The sequence below is a fragment of the Salmo trutta genome, chromosome 23, assembly GCF_901001165.1.
Source record: "Salmo trutta chromosome 23, fSalTru1.1, whole genome shotgun sequence".
Classification (NCBI taxonomy): Eukaryota; Metazoa; Chordata; class Actinopteri; order Salmoniformes; family Salmonidae; genus Salmo; species Salmo trutta.
Window position 1 is genome coordinate 12,026,666 of NC_042979.1, and position 19,563 is coordinate 12,046,228.

General features: G+C 41.9%; 2 protein-coding genes across 6 annotated transcripts in view; both read right to left on the bottom strand.

Moving 5' to 3' along the window:
- rfx3 (regulatory factor X, 3 (influences HLA class II expression)) overlaps positions 1–6,843 on the bottom strand; it is a 62,406-nt gene extending 55,563 nt beyond the window's left edge. For all 3 annotated transcript variants that reach the window (XM_029708982.1, XM_029708983.1, XM_029708981.1), the window contains exon 1: positions 6,705–6,843. The gene's annotated coding sequence lies outside the window, so the exon portion shown is untranslated. The remainder of the gene's footprint in view (positions 1–6,704) is intronic.
- Positions 6,844–9,236: 2,393 nt separating this feature from the next.
- The window catches only part of glis3 (GLIS family zinc finger 3), a 33,959-nt gene continuing 23,632 nt past the window's right edge, over positions 9,237–19,563 (bottom strand). For all 3 annotated transcript variants that reach the window (XM_029708984.1, XM_029708985.1, XM_029708986.1), the window contains 7 exons: positions 18,349–18,510; positions 17,781–17,891; positions 17,116–17,257; positions 16,809–16,929; positions 11,337–11,503; positions 10,304–10,489; positions 9,237–10,199 (listed from right to left, as the gene is read on the bottom strand). In XM_029708984.1, the coding sequence (XP_029564844.1) occupies positions 10,075–10,199; positions 10,304–10,489; positions 11,337–11,503; positions 16,809–16,929; positions 17,116–17,257; positions 17,781–17,891; positions 18,349–18,510 (1,014 nt within the window). In that variant the 3' untranslated portion in view covers positions 9,237–10,074. The remainder of the gene's footprint in view (positions 10,200–10,303; positions 10,490–11,336; positions 11,504–16,808; positions 16,930–17,115; positions 17,258–17,780; positions 17,892–18,348; positions 18,511–19,563) is intronic.

Below are 19,563 nucleotides of genomic sequence, written 5' to 3' on the forward strand. Positions count from 1 at the left end.
GAGCTCTCTGTGATTTTGTGCATAAACAAGAGTTCTGTCCGTGGTGCTGAATGCAGTGTACTTTCCCTCTGTAGTTCATTGCATGTTAAATAATGAAAATACCTACCAAAAGGAGAACATTGTGGTTTATTTCTGTGCATGTTAAAACATTTTAATAAGTAGTATATCTGGACGTGATTTACAGTAGATAAATGTCAGCACAGTCATACACATGTATAATCCTGTAATAGGATTCTGGCCCACGATGGCAAAAATATATTCTAATGTGGCCCTCCATGGAAAATAATTGCCCAGGCTAGACCCTTGAGACATTAACTTAATCTACATAACACAAGATTGTACATGGTCATGTGTAGTGGCCTTTCAATGGAGACCTTCCTGCTTTGGCACATGGGTGAGTGTCCAGCTGTAGATAATAAGGACAGACCCCCCAAGACCTCATCTACATAGCAGTACAAGTTTACTGAGTGACTGATTCAAAACAGTAATATTTTATAATATATACTGAACAAAAATATAAACGTAACATGCAAAGTGTTGGTACCATGTTTCATGAGCTGAAATAAAAGATCCCAGAAATGTTCCACATGCACAAAAAGTTTATTTCTCTCAAATTTGGTTTACATCCCTGTTAGTGAGCATTTCTCCTTTGCCAAGATAATCCTGACAGGTGTGGCATATCAAGAAGCTGATTAAACAGCATGATCATTACACAGGTGCACCTTGTGCTGGGGGACAATAAAAGGCCACTAAAATGTGCAGTTGTGTCACAACAATGCAACAGATGTCTTAAGTTGAGGGAGCGGGCAATTGGCATGCTGACTGCAGGAATGTCCACCAGAGCTGTTGCCAGAGAATTGAATGTTAATTTCTCTACCATAAGCTGCTTCCAACACCATTTTAGAGAATTTGGCAGTACGTCCAACCACTCTCCCAACCACAGACCACGTGTAACCACGCCAGCACAGGACCTCCACATCCGGCTCCTTCACCTGTGGGATTGTCTGAGACCAGCCACTCGCCCAGCTGATGAAACTGAGGAGTATTTCTGTCTGTAATAAAGCTCTTTTGTGGGGGAAAAACAAATTGATCGGCTAGGCCTGGCTCCCCAGTGGGTGGCCTATGCCCTCCCAGGCACACCCATGGCTGAGCCCCTGCCCAGTCATGTGAAATCCATAGATTAGGGCCTATTGAATTTATTTCAATTGACTGATCTCCTTATATGAACTGTAACTCATGTTGCATTTACATACCTGTTCAGTATAAGTACAAATAACCAGACAAATACATTTGCAGACCTTTTAGATATGTATTTACTACCACATGAAGAAAATAGTGCAATGTAAAAACAGGTGAAGTGTGATGAAAAGGGGAAATAATACTTTTTTTTACATTTTGCATTTTAGTCATTAAGCAGACACTCTTATCCAGAGCGACTTACAGTAGTGAATGCATACATTTCATACATTTTTTTCCCCCCCCCGTACTGGTCCCCCGTCGGAATCGAACCCACAACCCTGGCGTTGCAAACACCAGTAACACATGAATGAGGAAATAAGTCTAAAGAAAACGGTAAATTACCTACCACCCTAACGTATGAATAAGAATGGGAAAAAAAGCACAATCGTTTTTTGGAGTGAGACAAAAAGAGACGTTGATCAGTAGAAATAGACACCAATCCCTGATACCACGACGTCGTAGACAGCCTTTGCTGGACACGGCTGCTGTTTCTGTAACTCCTGCTGCAGTCATCCACGCGCTGCATAATGTCAGTGTCCAAAGGATCCTCAGCGGTCTTCCTCTTCCGACCTTTGGAGCTGAGCCGGGGAGATGGGATGGAGGTTGATGGAGTTGCAGGGCAGAGAGCACGGGTCTTTGCTAGCCGGAGAGATGATGAATCAAGGGGCGATGAGCCACCTGTAGATGGGCCCCTCAGGGCTCAGCTCCATCTCTGGACTGTCCAAAACACCACAAAAGCAGATGGTGAATACAATGTATGCAATCTTAAACCATCTCCATGGACTCCTTTGAGTTAAAATGTTTACCCAAAAGAAATTATTTCATAAACATCTCAATATAATTAACACACACCACTCTGTTTGAACTAGCCCTATTAACCATCATGATAACACAGGCACTGAACATTTCCCACTCACAATTTTGCCCATCCAGAAAAGAGCTGATTTCACATGTTCTAACAAGGTCTGCTGAACATAAGATCACAAACACACACACTGACTGCACAAAAGGACTCGGCTGCATGACGAGTACATACCGTATCTGGCATATTGTTGTCTGTCTGATGATGCTTCACGTGAACACGAAGCCAATCCAGTTGTCTGACAATCGGTGGGACACACACACCAGCGGCAGACCCACTACTCATCTCCTTCGCCCTTTTCAGATTGCGAACATACCGGTCCCGAATCTTTCTCCATGTTTCTTTGATATCAGTACCGGTGTTCAAATTCTGTGATATCTCCCTCCAGCTGTTGTCTTTTGCTTGCTTGTGCGAATACAACCGCATCAAAGGGTTGTAAACGTTCTCGTATTGTCTCACCAGCTCGCACAGATGCTACTCCAAACTAAACATAGAAATAACTGCGCTTAGCGAATCTCGAAATAAAAAGCACAAAAAAGATAGGTTGCAAGTAGTAGAACGAAGAAGCAGAACATCCATCTCTTCTGTGTTTATACCAGAAGGGATACCGGAAAGTATGTGATTGACACACAGGGGTGCAACTTCCATTGCAAAACTGACTCAATACTGCCCCTCAGTCTTCGCAAGGAATGACAAGTAGGGTCTCAATTTCCACGCTTTTGTGACAAAAAAAACGACATTGCAACACTAGGCTCCATCGGCCCTGTTTGTGTATTGTATGTAGACCCCTCAATGTTACCTACCCATGAGTCCCCTCTCTCTCTATTTACTCTAACCAGCATCCCCACCCACTGAGCACCAACCAACACAGGACGTCCATAGCCTTGATTTCACTGTCCACGGATGTTTTTGGTCCCGTCTGGACCATGATTGGTGACCGGACCAAATCAGAACCAATCATAGACATCTATGTTTCACAGCACAGTACAGCACAGAAAAGTAGAGTACAGTTCAGTACAGCAGAGTTTAGTACAGTAGACCACAATAAAGAAGAGTACAGTATAATGTACTGAACTATACTCTACTCTGTGATATGCTGTAGTACTCTACTGTGCTCTATTGTACTGTCATATCAAAACTTGTGAAACAGACATCTATGATGTTTCAGATTTGGTCCGGTCCAGACCAACCAAATGTGGTCTTGTTTGGGGTGGAGCTCATTAGAATAATAGTCAGTGTGTAGAATAACACCCATACGGTATCTGCAAAGGAGGATGTTGCATATTTCTACCTTTGTGTACGTATTCAGGTTACATCACCATGAAGAGAATGACATGCATATCCATAATTATTCATTTCTGTGTAGTACAGATCAGGGACCCACGATGTAATTCTATTACTGGCTGTAAATAAACTTCACTTACTGTAGTTCAATAACCAAAAGAGATTTTTTCAAACTCAAATGGCTCCATTTTCAGCTGGCTTTAAGGACCCACTAGTGTCAAACACACGTTACTTTGCAATTTCATGATGTTAAAACGAGCGCACTGACATTTTCCAGCCCTAATGCCAGGTTCGGCAATTTACCTGTCTAACATCAGCTCACTCGGCCCCCCGACTGGTGCAGCGGTCTAAGGCACTGCATCACTTCAGATGCTGGTTCGAGCCCAGGCTTTCAACCTCTCCATGGCCCAGTCTGTGATACCTACATATTCCAAGCAGTCTACCATAGTCCCTGTGCCCAAGAACGCCAAGGTAACCTGTCTAAAAGTCTATCATCCTGCAGCACTCACATCTGTATACATGAAATGCTTTGAAAGGCTGGTCATGGCTCACATCAACACTATCATCCCAGAGACCTTGGACCCACTCCAATTCCCATTCCGCTCCAACAGATACACAGATGATGCAATTTTTATTACACTCCACACTGCCCTTTCCCACCTGGACAAAAGGAACACCTACGTGAGAATGCTGTTGATTGACTACAGTTTAGCGTTCAACACCATAGTGCCATCGAAGCTCATCCCTAAGCTAATGTCCCTGGGACTAAACACCTCCCTCTGCAACTGGATCCTAGACTTCCTGACGGACCGCCTCCAGTTGGAGAGGGTAGGCAACAACACATCCGTTACGCTGACCCACGGCATGGGGGCCCCTGAGAGCCCATGCCAAATGCCCTCAGATACTAAAAAAGGTATACAGCTGCACCATCAAGAGCATCTTGAATGGCTGCATCACCGCTTGCTTTGGCAACTGCTTGACATCCGACCGCAAGGTGCTACAGAGGGTAGTGTGTTTGGTCCAGTACATCACTGGGGCCATGCTCCCTGCCATCCAGGACCTGTATACCAGGCGGTGTCAGAGGAAGCCGCAAGAAATGGTCAAAGTCTCCAGCCACCCAAGCCACAGACTGTTCTCTGCTACCGCACAGCATGCTTTACCAACGCACCCAAGTCTGGAACCAACAGGACCCTGAACAGCTTCTACCCCCAAGCCATAAGACTTCTAAACAATACTGCTAAAAAGCTAATCAAATGGCGACCCGGACTACCTGCATTGACTCTTTTTTGCATTAACTCTCTTGCACCGACTATGCACACACACTGGACTGTACACACGCTGGACTGTACAGTACTTAAACCCCCCCAAAAAAACACACACACACACACACACACACACACTACATATGCCCACACTCACAAATTTTCACACTCACCACATACGCTGCTGCTACTGTCTATTATCTATCCTGTTGTGTAGTCACTTTACCGCTACCTATATGTACAGTACATAGCTAACTCAAATACGTCGTACCCCTCCCTGCACAGCGACTCGGTACTGGTACTCCTTGTATATAGCCATGTTATTTTCTACTCCCTATATATAGCAATGTTGACTGCAACACTCCAAACATAGGCTATTGAGCAAACACTGGATTGTTTTAATTTTTACTGTGTCTATTACTCGTTACTGTAGCCTATGCTATTTAATAAACTGCAGTTTCAATCCACAAGGGACCAGGAGATGAACATTCCATGCACCCAGCTGAATTGGAGTTGATCACAATGCAACTGTCAATAACCTACAGAACTTGAGACAAATGCCTGCAGTATTAAGCCATGGAACGTGTTGCGTTGATTGGCGAGTGAGTGTACTTGTTTATTCATCAAAACCCAGCCCTTTCGCACCACAACCAGCTATTGCACTCATAATTCCACCTGTGAAAATAGCTAAAATATTTCTGACACACCACATGACTTATAGGTCTACCGCCAGTGCTTACCATTGAGTTAGGGTCGTTAAATAGAGCCCAAGGTGTCATGTCATAACGGACACCCAATTCTTCCTGCAGACATCTTTGCATCTCAATTCGGGGCAGATATTTAACAAAGTTTTTGGAAAATATGGTCGCATAAAAATTGTTCAAAGTAGTCCTGCATAGAGTCGTTTGATTTGTTAAACTTTGAAATGTTTTTTGATGGCATACATTTTAAAGTAAAAGATGGAAGTCTCGGCTTAATTCAGTTACCATGGAATTGCCCTATGACAGCCAGATGACTGCTGCATTTATTATGTGCTGTCTTTAAGATGACAGTCTCTACTTCACTCTTCTACCTGCTCAAAAGTACATCTCTCTCTGAGACACACACGCAACTGTAGCTAAATGTCAATGTGACAGCTATTATTGCTTTTACTTTTTGTATCAGCTTCAAAAATGTTAGCTAGCTAATGCACTGTGCCATAGGCATTTCAAACTGGCCACCTAGCTAGATGGGATATAATTTATGAAACTAGCTGGTTAAATGGTAAAGACCTGAGATCAATACAAATTTAAGGTTTAGCTAAAGTAGCTAGCTTGGCTAGCCGCTCTCGCTAACAGTGTTAGCTAGCTAACGAAGCCTTTGTGGCACCTGCTTCGCAAAGCTAACGTTAGCTACAAAGGAAACTAGCTGGCTAGCCAAGACAAAAGGGAGAAGCTACTGCTAACCTCAATTAGCAATTGCTGAATGAAGATGGTACTAGTTCGAATTTATTCAACATGCAAGTAGTTATATCTTGTATAATATTATTCAAAATGTGAGGTATCTTGACAGCCACCAACATCACACCAGGAAGTTAGCGGTCATTGAACGACACACATACATCAGACACCTGCTCTGTAACGTTAGCTAACGTTAGTTGCGTTGCTAACTTAGCTACCGTAGATAGCTAGCACGATAGCCAACACACGCTATCTAGCGTTAGCTGTCATTGGACGGCCGACGAACAGCACAGCAAACTCGGGTAGAATAGCTAACTAACAGAAACATCCTTTTTTTGACGTACTGTTAACAGCCTGGTTCATTAGGTAGCCAAGTTTACTTCCTCAGATAACGTTAAGCACATTGCTTTCTTCTAACAACGTTAACAAATACTGAAAGGAAATAACACCTAACATCAGATCAGCTATCTATCGTTAACCATGTAGCTAATAAAGGAGGGCAGACATTAACTTGCTCATGACAAAACTAGCAAGCTAGACATTTAATATATAAAGTAAAATGCTTTGGCGAAGAATCGAGAAAACAGATGCTGGTAGAAATAGTAAGTATATTCAAACCTGGGCTGAGGACTGGTTGATGAGGATGAAGTGAGGATGGTGGAGGTGGCAATGATGGAACGAGAGGTTGTTGTTGTTGGTGGGTTACAGTCGCCAGGACTACGGTGACTATGGCGCTGCCTCACTGGGCAACAGTTGCTATAAAACTCACCGGGCGCAACCTAACGGAATATTCTGTAGGAGGAGCTGCGATGAGGGAGCGTCGGATGGATGCATATTAAGGTTTATTTGATAAATGGATGTATGTGCTCCTGATAAGAAGAAAACAATTATTATAAAATAAAAACTGCTTAGTATTATAAGCGGTATTAAAATGAATTAACATCAGTATAACGTTAGTGAATCTTTCATCTTTCATTTACTCAGAACATCATCACATTTGGGTGGATTGATCACACTATTCTTGGTTCAATAAGTCTTCAAATGTATGAAAAATGGCAATAGAAATATCACAGAATGTTTCATTATGCGCACAATACAACATGGCAAACAGCATTAATAATCGCATTAGTTCATTGAATCAGGTTATTTTCCAAGGCGGGACTACCATGCACCAATAGGTGATAAAGAGTGGTTGAGATAACAAAGAAAGGAGGCAACCATCCATCCATCCACCCCCCCCCCCCCCCCCCTCTCTCTCACACACACACACACACACACACACACACACACACACACACACACACACACACACACACACACACTCAAACACACACACAGACCACACACACCATATAAATACAGAGATATTAGTGAATATGTCATTTTTAAGCCAATTTATAACTTGAAGCTACAGCCAGATCATGTAAAATCTTGTGTTTTAGTGAAAAAGGCTATACATAATTTCATTAGCCTAACAGTTCACAGATACAGATAGTGAACCTATTAGACATTACTATAAGGGACTTTTTGGAGTTTATTTCTAAATATGGTCCATCGATGCCATTCGAATGTTTCAGTTTAACCTTTAAAAGGTACAAATAATTGCTTTAGTCCATCCAATCAATAATGGCCATTTTCAGAGCCAGCTAGGAAAAAAGTAAACTAAGGTTACTTTTGTAATACACATTACTTTGCAATTAATTACATGTAATTTACACTCTAGATATTTTCTATTGTTGAGGTCCAAATTAACAGTCAGTGTTTCATAATCATCTACCTACGCCACTTTTTTTCCCTTCTTACACAATTATGTACAATAGTACAGACATGCCTTCGTACAGCCACCTCAATTTTCTCTAGGCTCAGTCATTAAAACATTTAATTAATCTGACAAGCAGAAAAACACACACAATTCAGGTTAGATTTCTCTAATATATTTCGCACAAAAGAACTTTGATTTATCCAAGAACATTAATTACACTGAACAAAAATATAAACGCAACATGCAACAATTTCAAAGATGTTATTGAGTTACAGTTCATATAAGGAAATCAGTCAATTTGAAATAAATAAATTAGGCCCTAATCTACTGTATGGATTTCACATGACTGAGAATACAGATATGCATCTGTTGGTCACAGATACCTTTAAACAAAAAAAGGTAGGGCATGGATCATAAAACCAGTCAGTATCTGGTGTGATCACCATTTGCCTCGCATAGAGTTGATCAGGCTGTTGATTGTGACCTGTGGAATGTTGTCCCACTCCTCTTCAATGGCTGTGCGAAGTTGCTGGATATTCCCAGGAACTGGAACACACTATCGTACACGTTGATCCAGAGCATCCCAACCATGCTCAATGGGTGATACTGTATGTCTGGTGACTATGCAGGCCACGGAAGAACTGGGACATTTTCAGCTTACAGGAATTGTGTACAGATCCTTGCGACCCTTGCCATCTGCCGGGTAGAGTTGAAACTGGGATTCATCCGTGAAGAGCACACTTCTCCAGCATGCCAGTGGCCATTGAAGGTGAGCATTTGTCCACTGGTGAGGACGACGAGCACGCAGATGAGCTTCCCTGAGACGGTTTCTGACAGTTTGTGCAGGAATTCTTTGGTTGTGCAAACCCAGTTTCATCAGCTCTCCGGGTGGCTGGTCTCAGACGATCCCGCAGGTGAAGAAGCCGGATGTGGAGGTCCTGGGCCGGCGTGGTTACACGTGGTTTGCGGTTGTGAGGCCGGTTGGATGTACTGCCAAATTTTCGGTCCTTGGGGCCCCCCTGGGTGCACATTTTGGTTATTGCCCTAGCACTACACAGCTCATTCAAATAACCAACTCATCATCAAGCTTTGATTATTTGAATCAGCTGTGTAGTGTTAGGGGCAAAAAACAAACGTGCACCCAGGGGGGCCCCAGGACCGACTCTGGGAAACCCTGCTCTAAAACGATGTTGGAGACGGCTTATGGTAGACAATTGAAGACCTGTGTAATAATCATGCTGTTTAATCAGCTTCTTGAAATGCCACACCAATCAGGTGGATTGATTATCTTGGTAAAGGAGAAATGCTCACTAACAGGGATGTAAACAAATTTGTGCACAACATTTATTTGAGAGAAATAAGCTTTTTGTAAGTATGGAAAATTTCTCTGATCTTTTATTTCAACCTATGAAACATGGGACCAACAGTTTACATGGTGTTTATATTTTTGTTCAGTATAATTCCTATGCTACTAACACGTTTTAAAAACAAAAGAATGTGCCTTTCATGTGCTTTTTATGGTATCTACAGTAATTGCATAATAGGAGGGACAATATTTAGATCCAACTGTAGTACAAATGCATTCAACTAATGTAAACATAAAAAATCCTCCAAAGCTCAAGACCATAGGCATCCACAGAAGTGACATTTTTTTCAGTACAACACAATCTTTAGGAGGCATATTTCATTGTGGGCTTAGACTCTGACATCCAATGATACCGCAGGAGGTTGGTGGCACCTTAATTGGGGAGAACGGGCTTGTGGTAATGACTGGATCGGAATTGGCGGGATGGTAACAAATACATCAAACACATGGTTTCCAGGTGGTTGATGCCATTCCATTTGCTCCCTTCCCGGCCATTATTATGAGCCGTTCTCACCTCAGCAGCTTCCTGTGGATGATACTCACTTGAATGAAGACAGCATCTTGCAGACTTCAAAAGTAAGGATCTCAGAATAGTTTTTATGATACATATGACCATATGACTTGCCATTATGAAAACAATGTCGATTGAATAGTATCAGTTAATAAGTGATATGTATATGTTCATTTTGCTCATTTAATTAATTAAAACTACTGCATGTCCCCTCTTGTCTACAGTTCTCACCCAATAGGGGCATCACACTCAGGTCAATGTCAGTGAGCATGGAGCTGAAGAACAATAGGGTTGTTGTAGGAATATTATAGAAAGTATCTGCCTTAAGAAGTGGATAGATTTGTTGACGTCAACCCTCAGTGTAAATACAGGAGAGCTGGCTAGAGCAACGGTCCACCGCGCTGACATGTAGATAAGCGTCCTCTGACATCACTGGCGCCGGCAGATCCTGTGACGCACCTTGCAGGTCGTATACTGTGGATGCAGCACACACACAAGGAGTCATTGTTATACGATAGATGCGAATGAATGCACGTTGATCCGTACTATACTGTAATTGTACTTTGTCTCTTCATTACCTGTGAGCCCAGACGGCAGAGCTCTTTGGGAGATGTCTTGTCCATTCTGAGTGGTAAATGTTGGAGCAAAGCTGCCATCAAACACTGGGGTTTGCATCAGGTGACAGGAGTTGGTCTGCTTGGTGGATTTGCGTGTATCATTGTTGTATGATGGAGAGTACACCATTTGGATCTGACCACTAAAACCTGCGGAGGAAAATAACAGGTACATCTAGTTATTTACATTTTATGAATAGATGAAGGGGGAGACCGAAGAATCTGTTTTCCTTCTCTGGTGTTTCCCTCTTTTCATCTTCCTTCATTGTTACTTCTTCCCACAAGCACATTGGCTTCATATCTTGATATTCGTATGCACAAATAAATCTGGTATAGATAAAAGGTAGAATACTCAGTTGTAGTTCTATGAACCCTTACATCCACCATGGCACCTTATGGAAGCACTATTACTCCTCTGATACTACAGATCTGTACTTTTGAGTAGTTTGAAGCATTGTTCTTATTAAAACAATAGAAACTGTGCACAGCATGAACACCTTGGCAACATCAAGCACTGCTGGCAAGTCCAGTGGGGAAAATGTGCAATCTATTTTAAGCTATGATCTAGAGAGTAAAGCTGCTTCTTTTTTCCTAAATAGAAAAACATCAGCCACCTGCTGCACAACAAATAGCATTAAGCCATGATCATCCTATATCTGAGAGTATCTGTCAAAACAGAATGTCAAACCACCCACACACTTCTTTAATAGACTTTCACACAATAAAACCAACAGTAACTCTCATTTCAGAGCAGGAATTTCCCTGAGGAATTGTACCATTGTTTTCTTTCCGCAGCCACATTTCCACAGTCAATAAGCTACGCCCTCCTGTAGGTGCAGGTGTAATCCTATGCAGAACTCTGGGACGCATTACTGACCTGATCTGCTGTCACTTTTGACATTCCAGGGAAGGATATCTTCAATTTAGTACATTAGCACCTAATAGATGAATGCAGTGAACATATTTGATGTGCCTGTAGTTGGTAGATGTCATTTACCTGGGTGGTGGTCTGTTTTTACTACAGGAGTGTGACTGGGATGACTCAGAGTTGTGCTGGTCTGTAGGGATAAGCCAGTGGGATGGTGGGTAAGAGGAGCGGAGGGACCAGGCAGTTGGTTTTGGTGTGACCCGGGGCTGAGGTGGTGGGGGGACCTATTGGCAAACCTGAAATGTTTCACAAACCGGTATATGAAATAATATCAGGTTGTTCAAGATACAAATGGACATACAGAATTTAATCTGCACACCTGCTGCAAAACATCACGATACTGTGACACTGCCCCTGCAGTTGGCTTATTTATTTATGCAACAACACACTCACTCATCATCACAAATCTTAAGCAATCTATTTACAGTGCCTCCTAAAAACATGATTGACATGGGGAAAAGAGGGTGGGCTATCAGCTGATCATTGATGTTGATGATTCATGTAAATCTGCTTGTTAGCTAGCTCGATTTCTTTTACTTTTACCTCTATGTCTTTCTGTCTCTCTCTGCTGCACGTATCAGCCAACCAGACCGAATATTGATGATGATGTAGGCTAAATCAAGTGTTATCAAGTATTAACCAAATGTTATGCTGCTGTGGCAGTACTGTTGATATTTTAACTAAGTAGCTAGCTACACACACTCGATTGGCGACCGCATCTCTCAAGCCATGTATGTTTGAATCTCTGTACAGGGCAGACTAGGAAAAATGCACAACCGGCCACACGTGAGCTCTATACAGGGCAGATCAACATGCACAACCAACGGAGTGGGTGGGGGGGTCACTGGCGTACCACAAACCCCCACAGCCCATGCAAGGCGGGGGGCCCACAGGCTTTGGGGGCACCCAACCCCCCCCAAAAAAATAAAAAAAATAAATATATATATATATATATATATATATATGAACCTTCTGATTGGATAAATGTCAGCCATTTTGGTCATGGAGTTGGTCAACCATGGTATGCTGTGATAAGATATTGTGTAAAATAATGAATTTGAATAATTTTTTGGCACTGTTTGTTAGCTAGCTAGCCAGACGGTTTTTGAGGAATGATTCTATACATTTTCTCAAATTAACTGCCAATATGCCAACATTCCATTCAAACAATGTAGTCAATCCACAGCCATACACTGGCTGAAATCAGTTGATGATAGGACTTAGCAAAGTTGTAAATGTAACAAGTACTGATATTATATAATAGCACTCTCAGCTTTCCAATTTATATTTTTTGAGACATTTATGGTCTCAAAAATACAACCTTCATTTAACTAGGCAAGTTAAGAACAAATTCTTATTTACAATGACGGCCTACCCCAGCCAAACCCAGATGACGCCCTTGTGCGTCGCCCTATGGGACTCCCAATCATGGCCGGATGTGATACAGCCTAGATTTGAACCAGGGACTGTAGTGACGCCTCTTGCACTGAGATGCAGTGCCTTACACCACTGCGCAACCCGGGAGCCCCGAATATATACATATATTTCAGAGGCTATTTATACAGAAAATTGGTATAAAGCCCATATAAACTGTATTTATGATTATAGACAATATTTTAGGTTGACAATAATTCTATTACACAATTTTTTAATTTCTCTGCTTCAGTAAAATCAAGATTATGCCTCTACTGACATTCATTCCAATTAGACTGGTTTGGATTTCTCCCTGACCAATATGGCTGCTATTTTCACCCCATTCTGGAACTTTGAGGGCTTATGACATAGCCCTCTCCCCAGATAGGATATGAACACATCATTTGTGTCACAGGAAACAGGTGACAGGAAATCAGCTGTAAAACTGCACATTTTTCTTTCAGCTTCATAGAAATTATACCACCGCCCAAAAGGAGACTTTGGAGGCGTGAAGGGCAAAGGGGCATGTGCTCTGCACAGGTAGAGCCCAATCTGTGCACATGCCTGCTTGTAAGGAGAATGGAGAAACATGCAATATCTCTTTCTCTCTCCTTAACAAACCCTCAACTTTGTGAGCTAACTTGGAACAAATAAAATAGTACAGTCAAATTTTACATGGTAAATTCATAAACACAAATAAGAATGATGTAGAAAATGATGTTTTTTCAAATGGAGAAAGTTTATATTGTGAAGTGACAAAATGGGCATGAGTGATATTTATCAAAATGAGTGATATTGTTAACGGGTATATTGGGCCCATTTTTGGGAGTTCAAAGACAACTTTGGTAGTATTATAAACCTTAAAATATCTTGTTTCTAGTAGGCTACAGAATTAGAGGGGGTGAAAAGCGTAGTGAAAAGTATACAAATAAGCATAATAGATTATGACACTTAAAGGGGTTTGCTGATCTGTAGCCTACTAAGAGCTGATCTGATTGGTAGCTTTTTTTCTGTGAGCTCAATAAGCACATTGCACAGTTTCTCTGTGCGATGTAGTAGGGAGTTGTAGTTTCCAACAGGTCAATATTCTACATAGTTTAGAGCAGAAAATATGGTATTTAACTACAATGACCATAATCCATTGCACGCCTATTGGTCCGGTCTGTGTGTTTCTTCTGTGCCTGCTAGTTTAGATAAGTGTGGGGCAGACATGGAGAGAGAGAGAGAGAGAGAGAGAGAGAGAGAGAGAGAGAGAGAGAGAGAGAGAATACATGATCTAAGTGATTGATAGTTGGTATTCAGAAGTTATAAAAGTATACCTTATTTACTTTGAAGATCTACTAAAATAGTGATTTTGTCAGACAGCATAGGCAACAGCTCTATAGAGATGAGATGATGACTTGGAATTAAATAATAAAGTCATCAAATAAAACAAATGTATTATACACAACAACTGAAATATTTCATTAAAGTGAAGTAATGTGAATAACTGATGGTTAATAAGTGATAAGCAGTAATGAACAGTCACTACCATCATGGGACTTTATTAATTGTTTTATTCTGTGTTACAGCATTCAACCAACATAATGCATAGTGCATTTGTTAAAAATAAATCATCGAAACTGGAATCGAAAACCGTGATAATTTTTTAATAATGGAAGGAAAACCGAACCGACCTCAAAAAGCACTATGTTCGTTCGTGTAAATGCAGTGTTAGACCAACAGTTTAAAGTAATACAGAAATGTTGTGGTTGGGATATATTGACCAAATTATCAGGAAAGTTTTGGATATATTTCACAGTTGTTTTTTTTATGTCGGTCCCCTCCCCCCTCCCCCAATAAGCAACCCAAAGTTACACCCTTGCCCCACAGACAGCTCTTTCAGTGAAAAGACAGTGATATCTGACAAGTAGAAGTCTGTTTAAAAGAGGCCGCTAATTCATCACTGAGGGGCAGTAACACAGCACACCTCTCAGACTTTAAATAACCCATGTTAACTAAGCACAGATACGTGAGAGAAATCTTAATGACTTGTTTTAGTTTGTTTGTTTGCCCAGACTAAAATGCCTGGTTACTTAAATATGGCAACCTTCTTTTCCCATACCAAGCATCAGAAAGTAAGAAAGAGGATATTGTGAAGAACATCCTTAGAAGGAAAGCCAAACAATGAGTGCTTTTATGGTGTATCTGTAAACCTTTTTCATTTTTCTTACTGGCACCAGGGTAATAATTAAAATAATTGAGGTGTTTACAATGCAATTGATTAAGGGGATAACAATGCACAGGCTGAATGAGGAAATAAAGAAATCACATAATGGCAGTGAATAAAATAGCAAATGGGATTTTACAATCGATTTAACATCTAGAAAAGTAATTACAGCAATCCTCTTCCCGGAGCCTCTGAATGGTATTTTTCCAATTTTATGATTCACTTATTGAATTCCTGAGCCACTCTAGATGGTGGCTATAGCATCCACTAATGCAAGCCCTAGAGACTGATGAGGCAAAGCAAGGCCTGCTTTCATTGGCTGATTGTGTACCCAGAATCCTGTGGTGAATGCTGTGGCCTACCGCTGCTACCAGGACAATCAATCAGTGTCAGTGAGAAGCCATGAGCATCTGGCTGCCCAAAACGACAGAAAACACTCCTTCTCACCGCCTTTGAAGTGCATGGATGAAGGAATGTTTTTTTTTTTGTGTGGGCTGACCAGGCAACAATGTTGCTGGCCATTCCCAACCTGTAAAACCTCTTCCCAACCGCTCTCTTCACAGCTGAGGTGCTGCGGGCCACAAAAAAGCCCATTGGGGTCTTTCAAAAGGGGAGAAAATGGTGCTTTATTTTAATCAGATTATTCTAACTATGAGCTTGCTGCCATGAAGCCATGACAACCGACGTTTAAGTACTTATTTGTTTCAGATCAGGAAAAAAAGAAGGAAAAGGGGATAGGCATTTAAATCAGTCATGGCTACAGTCACTCTGCCAACGGGAACTCAACATGAATAGAAATACCAAGTCGCTTGCCCAACAGATGCAACTGGGCCTGCAGCAGGTTCTCTTCCCAGAAAGTAGATGTGAACATGTTTCAAAAACCAAACTGCTTTAACAGGATGGATGAGAAATATAACCGTCTATTCATTGTCTGACACATTGTCAGAGAGCCAGACAGTATGCTACCAGCGATGCCATTAAAACACATATCTCGCCGTCAATGTCTTAGACACACCGAGAAAAGTATCTGGCAAAAGCCATCAATAGAGTGTCTTGAAGGGGCTGTGGCTTTCAACAGGACTAGGTAAGGTCTTTCACTATATACAGGTATCATTTCTTTCACCTGCAGAATTCCAAGAACGCCGTTAATTGATTACCCAGCAGGAAGTGAGAGAGACTGAAAGACTGTTCTTAAGGTAATGACTTTCAGAACTTTCATTAGCCAGCACTTGTCATAACTACGAAACACATTCAATGTAAATGCCTCAACCTTTACACAAGATCTGGGAACATGACTGAATTCTCAAAGTCTCAAGGAAGGAACATTGAATGCAGTTATAGAAATCCTTGCTCGACTTCTAATCCTATACTTTTATTGTAAATTGATTACTGCATTGATGATGAGTAGCCTTCGTTACAGAGATACAAATATGTGACTAAATATGACTATGCATGATGAATGGTTTAAATAGTTCCCCCTTTTTTAGTTCAAGATGAGGTCTCCTGCACATTTGAACATTTAATACAGAATTACAGTATAACACGCACTGTGCACATATCACCGCGCTTAAGTTTTCAAATGGAAATGTTCTCACCACCAATGTCTTAGAAAATGATTTCCACATAACTACCACAGCAACAAGTACTAAGTGACGGAAGTCAGGGAAGTTTAGCATGGTCCAGATTGTGACAGCTGCTAATGAATTTTCATAATTTGAGCATAGGTAAAACACCATTGTATGAATACCAATTGTTTATCATAAATGTAAATGTTCCCTCTGCATATAAACTTACAACCGGCAATGAAACAAGCAAAAAACTATAGAATTGCCTCATAGTCAAAGCTGAACAAACTTCTGTGGTGAACTCAAATAGCTTAGAAGACTAACACTAGTTGTTCTGCTGTGTGGCTGCAGTACCTGTAACTGTCCTGCAGAGCCAGGTGTGAGCTGTTTGAGGAGGGTTGGCACTGTGGAACAGCTGGAGGGACAGGGATGGATAGAGACACACAGTGGCTTGACTGGCCACTGGACAGCAAATCTATAAAAACACAGACAACAAAATAGCGATATAGATACACTGGACAAGGCTACACGCAACATAAACCCATCACTGAGACTCTAATTAAGTAGAATATACGTACATATCAAACCATGGATTTCACGCCCGAATCGGTCTACCCAACTCTAAATAAAGGCACAGTCAGAGTATCTGGATGATGTGTACCTGTGTAGTGATCTAGGGAGGGGCTAGGGGATTGGCCCAACCTTCTGTCAATCATGCCCAGAGGAGAGAGGCTGGGTTTCAGGGGTTGGATGGTTAGGCAATCCGTTAATGCCTCCTGGCTCATGTCAACAGACAACCTCAGCTTTAGACCAATCACAGAGATACAGAGGTACAGAGATCAGCATAAATGCAAGTAGAGAATACACTAACTTGCTAATGAAAAAACAGTGAATGTGGGAGCATTCGTAAAAACAATACTTTTTTTATAGAAACAGCCCACCACCTGCGGCAAATTGTATCTATGGTGACATAACCTTAACTGTAAGATAGAATTAATGAGCATGATTATCCCCAACAGGGAGTTTAATACGGTCTGAGCATTTACAAAGAAAATCAACTAACTAGTGAAGATTTATACAACAATATGTGGAGGCATTCTGCGTTAGTGTACTGTATAAGTGGATGTGTTTGCGATACAATAGAAGTGGGGGAAAGTAAGAGGCTGTGTAAGAGAGCGTATGTCTCAAAAGGCATTGAGACTGTGATAAAGTCAAGGGGGTCCTTTCACTGCAAAGTGTAAGTTGCTGAGGGGGATTGAGCGAATTTGTAGTGTAAAGAGTGTATTTCAAGTGTAAAGAGTAGAGTCCAGGCAGCTCCATACTGACCTTCTTCCTCAACTGCCTCTCTTTGGAGGAATGGGATTTGACGTGCTTGCGCAGGGAGCTGGGGTCAGTGTAGCGCTTTACACAACCAGGGATCTGACACGCGTACGGCTTCTGCACAAACACGCACACGGACACACACAACTGTAAATAATGTCACAAAACCAACAACTTCCAGTTTCGGCTTTCAGTGTGTGTCTGTATGTCATTTGATTTGATTTATTTAGCCAGGATAGTCCACTCAGTCACTGTTTTCCAGGGAGCCCTGGGTTCCATATAATCAATAAAATCATACACATCACATAGACGCTGTCTAGATAAAAGTCTACACAGAAGCATTTATGTACAGCTTTCTTGAAGGTGGAAATGCTCGCTATCTGCCATGTGGGTAAGTCCAGCTCGAGAGAGAGGAGAACAAGGCAGCGACAGAGAGAGAGAACAACAAAAAACGAGAACGAGAGAGCACAAGAGAGAGTGAACAAGGAAGAACACTTAGAGTAAGAGGTCAGCGTCTCAATTCTCAATGCGCGTGTTTTCTGTGTGTCTGTCTGAGAGACGCCACTCAACTCACCGTGTCCAGGTGTGTACGCTGATGCTTGGCTCGGTCGCTGGAGTTGCTGAAGGCTTTGTGGCAGCCTGGGTGCTGGCATTGATAAGGCTTTTCTCCAGTGTGGCTGCGCAGGTGGATCTTCAGGTTCTCCAGCCGAGAGAAAGCCTTCTGACAGCCCTCAAACTGCAACCACACACAAAGGGCACAGGGAGAGGAGGGATAGTGTACACTTAATATCCCTATCACTAACCTGTACATCGGAGGACACAAAACAACACCCAAACATTCAGAATATGGAGAGCTTGAGACTATCAAGTTATATCTGAAAAAAAAATAGGATTCTCTGAGATAATTGGCTTTAAAGTTCCCGAAGCCTCATTGGTTTGAAAGGTGTCAGCAATTTTTTTTATCTTGTTTTCTTTTGGACCTAACAACACCATGAGTAGTATATAGGTAGAGAACAAAGCAAGGGTATGTCAATAACCCAATTTTAATGCAGATAGACGCTCTCGATATGTAAACTACCACTGGTTAACACTATAAGAGGTGTGGTGGTCAATGTATCCAGCAGGGGTCAGTATCTGTGTGTACACAGACTTCAGTCTGTAGAATCTGTCTTGTCTCAAGGGTCTTGTAGGATCTAAACGTGTTGACAGATGAACTCATTGTAGAAACATGCACCCGCCAACTGGTAGAGAGGTTAAGGTAGAGAGGGGTTTGTTCCTCGTCAAAAGGGCTTGCTCCCTGCCCAGGTGCACTAGCTGTCACAAGCTTTGGGATTCAAGAGTAGTGGATGGAAGCTGATCCAAGTCAGCAGAACTAAACAGCTCTCCTTTGTGCAGTACTACCAGTGGCAGACTGGCCATCTGTCACTTCGGGCAAATGCCAGATGGCCTTCCACTTTCAGCCTATTGTGCCTGTCAAACTTGTTTTTGCAAAATTATCATTATCTGGCTAATAATGGTGGCCTCAAGGAGAAAAATAGGCCGGTGTGTGTGGGGGCCTCAAGGAGAAAAATAGGCCGGTGTGTGTGGGGGCCTCAAGGAGCTAAAATAGGCCGGTGTGTGTGGGGGCCTCAAGGAGAAAAATAGGCCGGTGTGTTAGAAATGCCTGAGACGTCTTTTGGTCCCAGTCCGCCCCTGAGTACTACCACCTCACTGCAATGACCTCACCCTCAAGACATGTGAATCATCACAGTTTCCTACTGTAAGTCAAGCCTAGTACTTTGCTCTCTCA